The sequence below is a fragment of the Eriocheir sinensis genome, chromosome 50 (assembly GCF_024679095.1).
Source record: "Eriocheir sinensis breed Jianghai 21 chromosome 50, ASM2467909v1, whole genome shotgun sequence".
NCBI lineage: Eukaryota > Metazoa > Arthropoda > Malacostraca > Decapoda > Varunidae > Eriocheir > Eriocheir sinensis.
This window is the reverse complement of record NC_066558.1, coordinates 2,609,176-2,621,675: the sequence shown is the minus strand read 5'-3', so window position 1 is coordinate 2,621,675 and position 12,500 is coordinate 2,609,176. Positions and strand designations below refer to the sequence as shown.

General features: G+C 48.1%; 1 protein-coding gene across 48 annotated transcripts in view; it reads left to right on the top strand.

Moving 5' to 3' along the window:
* The window catches only part of LOC126982218 (uncharacterized), a 103,994-nt gene that overhangs the window by 21,278 nt on the left and 70,216 nt on the right, over positions 1 to 12,500 (top strand). For 44 of the 48 annotated variants that reach the window (XM_050834169.1, XM_050834168.1, XM_050834137.1 and 41 more), the window contains 6 exons: positions 896 to 1,079; positions 3,687 to 7,091; positions 7,818 to 7,949; positions 9,106 to 9,237; positions 10,740 to 10,854; positions 11,967 to 12,024. In XM_050834169.1, the coding sequence (XP_050690126.1) occupies positions 896 to 1,079; positions 3,687 to 7,091; positions 7,818 to 7,949; positions 9,106 to 9,237; positions 10,740 to 10,854; positions 11,967 to 12,024 (4,026 nt within the window). Of the gene's footprint in view, positions 1 to 161; positions 215 to 895; positions 1,080 to 3,686; positions 7,092 to 7,817; positions 7,950 to 9,105; positions 9,238 to 10,739; positions 10,855 to 11,966; positions 12,025 to 12,500 lie in introns of those variants that run through there. The other 4 variants (XM_050834170.1, XM_050834128.1, XM_050834147.1 and 1 more) reach the window with 4 other exon arrangements.

Genomic DNA, 12,500 nt, shown 5'->3' with positions numbered 1-12,500 from the left:
TTTGACTCTCTAGAACATTACAGTTTCTGACTTCACTCCTACCGTATGCCAAGAGAGAGAGAGAGAGAGAGAGAGAGAGAGAGAGAGACTCACACGTTGCATATATAAAGTGAGTCAGAATTTGCTAGAGGGCCAGTAAAGAGAGAGAGAGAGTGAGAGAGAGAGTGAGAGAGAGGTGGTGGTCAGGATGGTTGCTCTTGGGATTTATGAGAGGGTAAGTTATTTACATTCATTTCGTCCTCTCTATCTATCTGTCACTAACATTTTTTTCTTCTTCTTTGTCTTGATTCTTTCCTTAATCCTCTAAATAGACATCTGGATCCGATCTGAAGAGGCTTGGATCTCACAACAAACACGATTCAACATGCTTATATTATGTTCTTCTATTCCAATCATGTTTTGTTTTTTCAATCCCCTTTGGCATACATATTAAGTAGTATCTAAAGAGGTTTCAGTCCTACAGTCGCCCTTGAACTGTGTCCTATGCTGTAAAAAACAAAAAACAAATACAAAAGAACAAATTTACTTCATCTCTTCTTCTGTTACATCTATCTAACTTTCTTCTCAACTGTAATATTTTTCATAGTCTTTAAAACTGTCTCTAAAAAGATTGACTTCCACAAACTTAGAATTTAACTTATTTATATTCTCTTTTCCCTTCATTTATCTAACTTTCTGTTGTCTCGGTTAACTCTTTTCATCATCGTTTCTCTTTTCATTCACTCACAAACCGTTAAAAAAACCTTCAATCTCACAAATACACGATCTAACCACTCTCAAAACCCAATAACACAGAGATGAGCACCGGGGCCACGCGCAGCTATAACATACACCACTAACTCTGCACCCCCTTACGACATCCTTACAACATCCTAACACTATCCTTCTCCTACAGCTAAGTTCCCCCTCCTACACAAGTCGCTATGGCAGTGCTTCGAAGGATTCCACGACTCCTACCGTATCCTACCGCTCGGCTGTCACCAGGGACCTCTCCGCCGCGCAGGACAGGCTCGCAGGATACTCTAAGGGCTCTACAGGATCGCAGGATAGGCTTTCGACGGGATATGGCTCCAGTACAGGTATAGATCGAGTTTTGTTGTTGTTTTTGCTCTTTTTCTTGTTTTTTGTTTGTGTTTACTTGTTTTTTCTTATTTTTTTTATTTTGCACTTGTTCATTTTCATCTTGTTTTTGTTCTTTTTGTTCTCTTCTTGGTTTTCTTCGTCTTCTTCTTTTCTTCTTAATTTTTGCTCTTTTTCTATTTTATTGTTTGTTTTGTTTTTTTTTCTTCTTTTTTCTTAATTTTGCACGTTTTCATTTTCATCTTATCCTTGTTTTTGTTATTTTTGTTCTTGTTTTCTTGGTTTTCTTCTTCGTCGTCTTCTTTTATTCTTAATTTTGCTCTTGTTCATTTTCTTCTTGTTCTTGTTTTTGTTCTAATTCGTGTTCTTGTTCTCCTTCTTCTTTATCTTCCTCTTGTTTATTTTCTTCCTGTTCTTGATCTTGTGCTTCCTGTTCTTCTTCTTGTTCTCGTTTTCCTCTTCCTGTTCTTGTTCTACTACGTGTTCTTCTTCTTGCCATTGTTCCTTTTGTTCTTCCTGTTCTTAATCTTGAGGTTCACCTAAGGATGCTTGTTTAGTGTCGTACCCCATTAAATTATTCTGTTTTGACCCGTTTTCTTCGTTATCTAAGTAGTCATTCTTATTTACAGTTGCCTGACGTACTGTTTTCCCATATGAATTTTCTTATATTATTAGTTTAGTAGAGTTAACCCTACTTTTGTGTTTAGTGTGGTTCCCCTTTAAAAATTTCCTTCCCCGGTTTTCTTTGGTTTCTTGGTTGTCATTGTTTATTTATAGATACTTGACGTGATGTTTTCCTCTGTGAATTATGATGTTAAGAGTTATTTTTATATGTATGGTAGTTTTTGTGTCTTTGTACGTGTTTAGTGTAGTTACCCTTTAAAAATTTCCTTCAGGCTCGGTTTTCTTTGGTTTCTCGGTTGTCATTGTTTATTTATAGTTCTGTGACGTTTTATATAACACCTGAATTATTTTATTATTAGTTATTTGTATTAACTCATTATTAGTTTTAGTGGAGTAACCCTTAAAAAGTTCATCTAGCTTCCGTTTTCTTTAGTTTCTTTGTCTGTCATTTATTTATAGTTCTGTGACGTCTTATATAACACATCATTTTTCCCCCTGAAGTGTGTTTTATTAATAGTTATTTATCTTAACTCATTATTTTTTTTAGTGGAGTAACCCTTAAAAAGTTCCGTCAGGTTCAGTTTTCTTTAGTCTTGGATTGTCATTGCTTATTTATAGTTTTGTGACGTCATTTTCCCTCTGAATTGTGTTTTATAATTAGTTGACTTAACCCATTATTTTTTTTAGTGTAGTTCTCCCTTAAAAATTTCCTTCAGGTTCAGTTTTCTTTAGTCTTGCGTCGTCATTGTTTATTTATGTCCTGTTTTTTTCCTCTTTATTTTGATGTTGGTAGTTTTTTTTTTATAAGTACTTGTGTTTTTTTATATCAACTGTTCCTCCTTCACTTCCGCCTTCCTTCCTTTCCTTCCTTCATCCACTTTTCTTTCCTCAATCTTTCTTACGATTTCTCTCCTCTATCCTCGCCCTTCCCTCTCTCCCTCTCTCTCTCACTCTTTCAACTCTCTCCCTTCCTTTCCTCCTTCCTTCCTTTCCTTCCTTCATCCACTTTTCTTTCCTCAATCTTTCTTACGATTTCTCTCCTCTATCCTCACCCTTCTCTCTCTCCCTCTCTCTCTCACTCTTTCAACTCTCTCCCTTCCTTTCCTCCTTCCTTCCTCTCCTTCCTTCATCCACTTTTCTTTCCTCAATCTTTCTTACGTTTTCTCTCCTCTATCCTCGCCCTTCCCTCTCTCCTTATCTCTTTCACTCTTTCAATAATCTCCCTTCCTTTCTTCATCCTCTTTCAACTCTTCCTTCCCTTGTTCAACCTCATTTTTTGTGTTCTACGTGTTTAGTTTGGTTAGCCATTAAAAATTTCCTCCAGGTTCAGTTTTCTTCAGTTTTGGGTCGTCATTGTTTATATATAGATGTCTGACGTGTTAATTTCCCCTGTGACTTTCGTGATATTAATACTGCCTCTGAGTAATCGTTTTTCATGGCTATTTTGTACGGAGTTGTAGTGGAATTTATCTTATTTTGTCCTGTAAGTTCCATATTTAGCTTTTTCTCCGTTTTCTTTGCGCTTCTTTTGTGAATAGTGCGAGATGTCCGTCCCGCACCTCGTTTTCTGTTCGCCTCACTAGAGAAAATGGTGTTTTAGTAAGGCAGACTCTTTCAAAGTTACTTGTGAGGGTAGAGTTTATATGTGTGTTTGTGTGTGTGTATGTGTGTGTGTGTGTGTGTGTGTGTGTGTGTGTGTGTGTGTGTGTGTCATTCACCATGGCAAATATCTATCTATCTTTCTACCATTCATCTATTAATCTATTTATCTATATCTATCAATGTGTGTTTATTTATCGATCTGTCTATGTCTATTTATGTATCTGTGTCTGTCTATCTATCTATCAATCTATTTATCTGTCTTTATCTATCAATGTGTGTTTATCTATCTGTCTATCTATCTATTTATGTATCTGTGTCTGTCTGTCTATCTATCTATCTATTTTTCTCTCCATGTTTAATTCTCTCCATCTTTCTTCCAGGGGGAGGCTACAGCAGCAGATATGGAGACAAACTTTCCTCCGCTCCCTCCCCCGCCCCCTCCAAAGCCCCGTCCCCCGCCCCCCCAACCCGGGTCCGCTCCTCCCCCCTCACCTCCCCCACCACCCCCTCCCCCTCCCCCTACACTTCCCGCCTCTCCTCTACCCCCATGGACCGCTCCGGGTACGGGTCCGATGCGAAGTCCGGGTACGGGTCCGATGTGAACCGGTCCGGATACGGGTCTGGTTACGGGTCCGGGTACGGATCGAGCCGGTACAGCAGTTACACCCGGTCCAATAGTTACCTGAGGGACCGGGACGCAGCGACGGGGGGCGACGCTCCCTACAAGCCTGTGTACTCGAGGGAGAACAGTGACGCGGGGGGTGGCGGGTGGCGGAGCAGGGTGTACGGTACCCCCCGCCCCCCCTCACCCCCCACCCCCACCCCCCCCTCCACCAGTCTCCGGAACAAGGCACCTGCGGATTTCAGCTCAGCGGCGGAGACTGATGATGACGATGGTGGTGGGGGCGGTGGTAGGGTGCGCCGCCCCCTCACGAGTAAACCCCCAATCACCTCCACCACCCCCACCACCTCCACTGCCCCCACCACCTCCACCACCACCACCACCCGCCCCCTCCGGTACCTCTCCGCCGTGCCCGCCCTGCCCGCCAAGCCCGCCACGTCCCCCGCCTCAGGGCTCGCCGCGCCCCCCACCTTCCGCCTGTCCTCGCGCCTGTCCACGGCCTCCACGGAGCTGCACGCCCCCGCCGCCGCCGCCGCCTCCTCCAAGTGGCTCAGGGACAGGGACACCACCTCCACCTCCACGACCACCTCCACCACGACCACCACCACCCCCACCACCCCTACTAGTCCCTCCAGCCCCAGCCTCACCCCCGCCAAGCCCCCCACCAGCCGCAGCAGGAGCCCCGCCGCCAGCCCCACCGTCACCGCCTCCCTGGCCCGCAGCCCCGTCACCAGCCCCGCCCCCGCCCCCGCCCCCGCCGCGGCGCCCCCCGGCGTGGGCAACAAGGAGTGCCGCAAGTCGGTGCTCAACATGAACCTGGCGGCGGCCGACACGGAGGCCATGCGACGCCAGCAGGAGGAGAAGCGGGAGGCGCTGCGGCGGCTGCGGCGGCAGCGCGGCGCCGAGGACGACGGGCGGGGCGCGGCGACCCCCCTGGCCCGGTCAGGTCCCGCGGGGGACGCCAGCACCACCACCACCACCACCGTAGTACTGCCCGCCGCGGGGAAGCTGGCGGAGGAGTCCAGCGAGGAGAGCAGCGACGACTCCAGCGACGACTCCAGCACGGAGGACGAGGACCAGGAGGAGAAGGAGAGGAAGGAGAAGGAGGAGAAGGAGAGGGAGGAGAAGGAGAGGGAGAGGGAGAGAGAACGAGTGCGGGTAAAAGAGGAGAAAGAGAGACAAGAGAGGGAGGAGAAAGAGAGACAAGAGAGGGAGGAAAAAGAGAGAAAAGAGAGGGAGGAAAAAGAGAGAAAAGAGAGGGAGGAGAAAGAAAGACAAGAGAAGGAGGAGAAGGAGAGGGAGAGAGAGAGGGAGAGGAAAGAGCGGCTAGAGGAGCGGCCCCCGGTGCCCCCCGCGGTGGAGCGCGCGTCCTCCAAGGGCAAGGTGATGGTGGAGCGGAAACATTCCCAGGGCAAGGGCGACGCGCTGCGGCGGAGCGGGTCCCTGCGGCGGCAGCGGCAGGCCTCGCAGACCAGCCGCGCCAGCACCACGTCCTCGTCCTCGTCTTCGTCGGAGAGCGAGGAGGTGCCGCTGGTGACGGTGGTGCTGCGGCCCCGGCGGCGGCGCGGCTCCAGTTCCAGGGAGGAGGCCGGCGAGCGCGCTTCGCCGCGCGTGTCGCCGCGGGCCTCGCCGCGCGTGCAGCGGGGCTCCTCGGGGGAGGCGGTGGAGGGCTCCCCGCGCCGCGTGCGGCAGTCCTCGTCAGGGGCGGGCCGCTCGCCCTCACACAGCGCCTCGCGCGGCAGCGTGGCGGAGGGCGTGGCCGCCTCGCGCAGCGGCTCCCGCAGCAGCCTGCTGGGCCGCCGCCTCGCGCTGGGCCCGGACATCGACATCGGCGAGGGCCCCGCCAGGGAGCGCAGCCTGCCGGGCCGGGCGCGGCGCCGCGCGGCCTCCAGCTCCTCGTCCTCGTCGGACTCGTCGGACTCGTCCAGCGAGAGTGCCGGCGAGGAGGGGCAGTTCTTCTCCCTCACCAAGTCCCGCTCCCTCAGGCGGTCCCGCTCTAGCGTGGGCCAGGCCGCCCCCGCCCCGGCGCCGGCGCCGCCCCCCGAGTCGCCCCCTGCCCCGCCCGAGGAGCTGGGGGCACGCACCAGCCCCGACGGCCGCGAACACGAGTCCCGCCCCAGCTCCGAGGGCGCCGCCGAGCCCGCCTCCGAGCTGCAGGCCTTCGAGTGGCCCGCCGAGGGCTCCGCCTCCCGCACCGACCTGGCCAGCCTGTACAAGCGGCGCGACCCGTCCTCCGCCTCGCTGGTCTCCGCCGCCGCCGCCGCCGCCAGCCGCAGCAGCTCCCGGTCCGCCCTGGCCGCCGCCGCCAGCCGCAGCAGCTCCCGGTCCGCCCTGGCCGCCGCGCCCGCCAAGAGCGACTCGCTGGATACCTTCGCGTGGCCCGAGGGCAGCCCGGAGCCGCCCCCGCGGCGCCAGCCCTCGACGGCGGCGGCCGGGGAGGAGGAGGAGGAGGAGGAAGAGGAGGAGGAGGAGGAGGAGGAGAAGAAGGAAGAGGAGAAGGAGAAAGAGACTGCCCAGGAGAAGCAGGAGGAGGAGGAGGAGGAGAAGACGAAGGAGGAGACGAAGGAGGAGGCGAAAGACGAGGAGAAGAAGGCGAGTGAGGCCGAGGAGGAGGAGGAGGAGGAGGAGCCGGCCAGCGACTTCGTGTGGCCGGACGGCAGCCCCGAGCTGCCGCGGCGCCGCGCGATGCGCAACGCTTACGAGAGCGAGACGGAGCCGGAGCTGGCGTGGTCCGACGACAACACGACCACCGCCGCGGCCGCGTCCATGCCGCGCGTGGCCGAGGAGACGGAGGAGGAGTACACCTTCGAGTGGCCCTCCAGCCCCGAGCTGTCCCGCCGCCGCCCCTGCGCCTACGGCTACTCCGACGCCTACGACACGCAGAACGACACGGAGGGCTACGAGTGGCCGTCCAGCCCCGAGATGCCGCGCATGAAGGACCCCAACTACGTGAGCTTCGCCGAGGACATCGACGCGCTGCTCAGCCTCGACGTGCGCGACGACTTCGACGAGATGGAGAAGCTGCTGGGCTACACCCCCCCGCCCGGGGCCCCCGAGGCAGCCCAGGGGGAGGAGCCCACGGTGGAGGCGCCAGGGGAGGAGGTGGAGGGGAAGAAGGAGTCCCTGAGGCAGCGCGCGAGGCAGAACCTGTCCGTGTTCATAGGTGAGTACACACACACACACACACACACACACACACACACACACACACACACACACCATTGTCTTTGAGTCTATCTATCTATCTATCTATCTATCTCACCTGTCATCTCATTAGCACACACCCCACCTTGACACCTGGATAAACTTAATTAGCCAACATCACACCTGGAAAAGACCTAATTACCTCGACACACCTGACAGACCTTCATTACCACACAGTGCACCTTTTAAAGACCTACTTAGCGCATTGAACACCGCTGGAAAGCCTAATGAGCCATTTAAACACCTGAGATTGACTTAATAATCCTTAGAAACACCTTTGTAGACTAATGACCTTACAAAAACACCTGAAAAAGACCTAATTATCCTCATAAACACCTTTGCAGATTTAATTAACATACCAAAACACCTGAGAATGATCTAATTAGCATTTTAAACACATCTAAGACCTCAATTACCTTGCCATAGACCTGTGAAGGACCTTAATTAGCGTTATGAATCACCTTTGCAAACTTAGTTACCTTAAAAAAACACCTGAGAAAAATCTAATTAGCCTTTTTAAACTTATCTAAAGACCTCAATTACCTGTTCATACACCTGTGGAAGACTTAATTAGCGTTACAAGTCACCTGTGGAAGACTTAATGACTTCTCTGCACACCTGTCCTTACCCCCCTCCCCCCCTCGACCCTCCCCCCTCCTCCCCTCCCCCTCCCTCCCCTCGACAGGTAAACTGACCAATATAGATGACATTTTGGGCTCCGTTTTGCGACCCCTGACCTCCCGCGCCACCGCCACCACTTCCACCACTTCCACCACCGCCTCCACCACCTCCACCCCCACCTCGCCTAACGATGACGGTGAGTAGAGAAAGTGGTGATGGTGAAGGCGTTAGGAGTGGGTTTTTAGTGTTAGGGAGAGTGAAAAAAAATAGTGAGTGGCTCTGATAGTGAAAAATAGCCCAATAGCACCTGAAAATAGCCCTGTAGCACCTGAAAATAGCCCAACAGTCATTAATAGCACTGCAAAAATAGCCCAATCATCAAAAGCATGAGAAAAATAGCTCGTTTGTTATTTAAATCACTAGAAAATAGCCCAACAATTATTTAGAGCTTTAGAAAATAGCCCAACAGTTATTTGTATCAATAAAAAATAGCCCAACAGTCATTAATAGCACTGCAAAAATAGCCCAATCATCAAAAGCATGAGAAAAATAGCTCGTTTGTTATTTGAATCACTAGAAAATAGCCCAGCATTTATTTAGAGCTTTAGAAAATAGCCCAACAGTTATTTGCATCAATAGAAAATAGCCCAACAGTCATTAATAGCACTAAAAATAGCCCAATCATCAAAAGCATTAGTAAAATACCTCGAATGTTATTTAAATCACTAGAAAATAGCCTGGCGCTGCAAAAATAGCCTTATTATTAGGAGCATGAGAAAAATAGCCCATCTGTTATTTATAGCACAAGAAAATAGCCCAGTAATTAATAGCACTAGGAAATAGCCCAATTGTTTAATAGCCCCTCTAACCCAATAGAGCGACATTCACGTAGTCCCAAAAATAGCCCCCTTCCCCCCTCTCCCACGACTTGCTAGCCGAAAAATAGCCCAATGGTCACCAAAATAGCAACTCTCACATAATACTTCCATAATCAAGCCCCCCAAAATAGCCCAACTAACCCAATACCAATAGAACCCCAAAATAGCCCAACTAGCCCAATACCAATAGCACCCAAAAATAGCCCAATCCCCCCCAAAAAATAGCCCAACTAGCCCAATACCAATAGGACCCCAAAATAGCCCAACCAGCACAATACCAGTAGCACCCATAAATAGCCCAACCCCCCCAAAAATAGCCCAACTAGCAAAATACCAATATCACCCCAAAAATAGCCCAAAAATAAGTAGACCAATTCCCAAGTTAATTTTTCCCGTTTTTTCCCTAATTAAACACATTACCTCTTTCCTCCTCCTCCTCCTCCTCCTCCTCCTCCTCTTCCCCTCCTCCTCCAGGTTTAACTAAGGGTAAAGGAGCCAAGCACGCCCTCTCCCCCCCTCCCCACCACCCCCGCCCCCCTCACCACCACCACCACCACCACCCTCACCACCACCACCACAACCCTCTCGTCAAAGCCAAGAGTAAAAGTGAGTTAGTGGTGTTGTTCTAGTGTTTTTGGTGTTGAGAGTGGCTACTTACACCCCTGTCATCACCATCATCACCACCACCATCATCATCATCACCACCACCATCATCACCACCACCATCACCACCACTACCACCATCATCACCACCACTTTCACTATCATTATGTTGTCATCACCACCATCATCATCACCACTTTCACTGTCATCACCATTTTCATCACCACCACTGCCATTATTTTTGTCATTATTATCATTATTTTTCTTTTTTTTTCTTGTTTATCTTTAATGTGTTTGTTTGTTTGTTTGTTTGTGTGTCTGTATGTAATAATAGTAATAATAATAATAATAATAATAATAATAATAATAATAAAAATAAGGAAAATAATGGTGTGAAAAATATTTGATTGGCTGTTTAATTCTATATGCTCTCTCTCTCTCTCTCTCTCTCTCTCTCTCTCTCTCTCTCTCTCTCTCTCTCTCTCACCAGCTTTATTAATCCTGCTGCTAAAACTAAGATTATTAATGATATGAAATTATTATTATTATTATTATTATTATTATTATTATTATTATTATTTATTTATTTATTTATTATCAGTCATCTTAAGCAATTTCTCATGTATTTTATCTTCCCTCCTCCTCCTCCTCCTCCCCCTCCTCTTCTTCTTCCTCCTCCTCCTCCTCCTCCTCCTCCTCCTCCACGCACACCTGTCATCTTTCTCTCTCGCCACCTGTCTCTCTCTCACCCTCCCTCCTCCTCCTCCCTTCCCTTGCATTCCTTTCTATTTTCCTCCCTTCCCTCATTCTCTCCCTTATTTCCTTTTCCTCCCTTTCTTTCCCTATTCCTTTTTTATTTATATTCTTCCTTTCATTCTTTTCTTTCTTTTCCCTTCTCTAATCTTTCCCTTCTTTATCTACCATCTTCTCCTTTCTTTCTCCTTCCATCTTTCTTCACCGTGTCTTCCTCTCCCTCCTCCTCTTCTTCTCTCTTCCTCTCCCTTTCTTTCTGCTTTATTTTATCTTTCACTCTCCTCTCCCTTTCTCCCCTTTATCTCCCTTCCCTCTCCCTCCCTTCGTCCTATCTTTAACAACATTTCCCTTCATCTATTTACTTTTTCCTTCTCTATCTATTCTCAACCTCTTCTTCTCTCACCCTGTCTTCCTCTTCTTCCTCCTCCTCTTCCTCCTCTTCTTTCTTCCTCTCTCTTCCATTATAACTTCATTTTTTTTTTCTTCATTATTTTACCTTTCTCTCTCCTCTCCGTTTCTCCCTTTCATCTCCCTTCCCTTTCTCCCTTTTATCTCCCTTCCCTTCTCCCTCTTCCCTCTCTCCTCTCCTCCACCCTCCCTTCGTACAATCCACCCTTCCCTTCCTTTCTTTACCTTTCTCCTCTACCTTATTCCTCTTTTCCTACATTCATATACTAACCTTTCCTTTGTCTCCCCTATCCACCCCCCTCCTCCTCCTCCTCCTTCTCCTCCCCACACCTGTCGCTAATTAGAAGGGTGCCTGGAGGAGGTGCTAGCGACGCAGGTGAGAGTACACGACGCGCAGGCCAACCGAGCCCTCATTGACGACAACTTGGAGGAGTATGACGCTTCTGCAGTAGTGGTCAGGTGAGAGAGAGAGAGAGAGAGAGAGGGAGAGGGAGAGGGAGAGGGAAGGAGGATGAACAGGAAAGGGAAAGTAGATTAGTAAAAAAATGTAATACTGTGAAAAGATAGATAGATAGATAGATAGAAGTTAAGGGAAGAGAGAGAGAGAGAGAGAGAGAGAGAGAGAGAGAGAGAGAGAGAGAGAGAGAGAGAGAGAGAGAGTCACTCATTAGGGCAGGTAAATATATCTTCAGGTGACTCATAAAGTGACTTAGAAAATTTAATATAGAGAGTGAGTCAAGAGGAGAAGGAAGAGGAAGAGGAGGAGGAGGAGGAGGAGGAGTAGGAAGGAAAAGAGGTTGAGAAAATATGAAGAATGAGACCAGGAAGAAAATGAAGGAAGGAAAGGACAAAAAGAAGGAGAAGGAAAGAAGGAAGAGGAGGAGGAGGAAGGAAGAGAATGAGAAAATATGAAGAAGATGAGGAAATGGACATAGAGGAGAGAAAAAGAAAACAGAAGTAGGAGGAGGAAGGAAGGAAGGAGGAGGAGAAAAAGGATGAAAAGAAGGAAGAGAAAGAAGGAAAGAAAGAAGGAAAGAGTAAACAGGAGAAGGAGGAAGGAAGGAAGGAAGGAGGAAGAGGAAAATGACGAAAAGAAGGAGAAGAAAGAAGAAAGAGAAGGAAAGGAAGAAGGAGAAATAAGGAAAAAGAAAACAGGAGAAGGAGGAAGGAAGGAATGAAGGAGGAAGAGGAAAATGACGAACAGAAGGAAGAGAAGGAAATAAAGAAGGAGGAAGAAGGAAAAAGAAAACAGGAGAAGGAGGAAGGAAGGAATGAAGGAGGAAGAGGAAAATGACGAAAAGAAGGAAGAGAACGAAAAGAAGAAGGAGGAAGAAGGAAAAAGAAAACAGGAGAAGGAGGAGGAAGGAAGGAATGAAGGAGGAAGAGGAAAATTGACGAAAAGAAGGAAATAAAGAAGGAAAAAGAAGGAAAATCAGACACAAAACAAAAGAAAGAAAAATAAGAAAAATCAAAACAAAACAAAACAATAAAACAAAACAATATATATTTTTTCATTCTTCCCTTCAACATAGTTTCTCTTCTAATTCTCTCTCCTCTCTTCTCATTTACAGGAAGAAGGAAAAGAGAGAAGCGCTCAGAGCAGAGATCATCCGAGCAGTGAAGGCTGGGGTGAGTTGCAGTAGTAGTAGTAGTAGTAGTAGTAGTAGTAGTAGTAGTAGTAGTAGTAGTAGTAGTAGTAGTAGTAGTAGTAGTAGTAACCCATTTTCTTTTCTCTTTCTATCGCTTATTAATATTTTTCTACATTTCCTTTCTTTATTCCTTTTCTTTATTCCTTTTCTTTATCTACATCACGTTGTGGTGGTGGTGGTACACTTATTGGGTATTGATAAGATAAAACATGGTGGTGGTGGTGGTGGTGGTGGTGGTGGTGGTAGTGGTGGTGTTGAAAAGGAAAAAAAGAGAAAGAAAGTTAAAGGAAAGGAGAAGGAAAAGGGAAAAAAACGAGAGAGAGAGAGAGAGAGAGAGAGAGAGAGAGAATCACGAAAGAAAATGAAACAGTAGTAGTAATAGTAGTAGTAGTAGTAGTAGTAGTAGTAGTAGTAGTGGGTGTTGACAGGATAAGTTTAAATACGGCAATTTGAAAG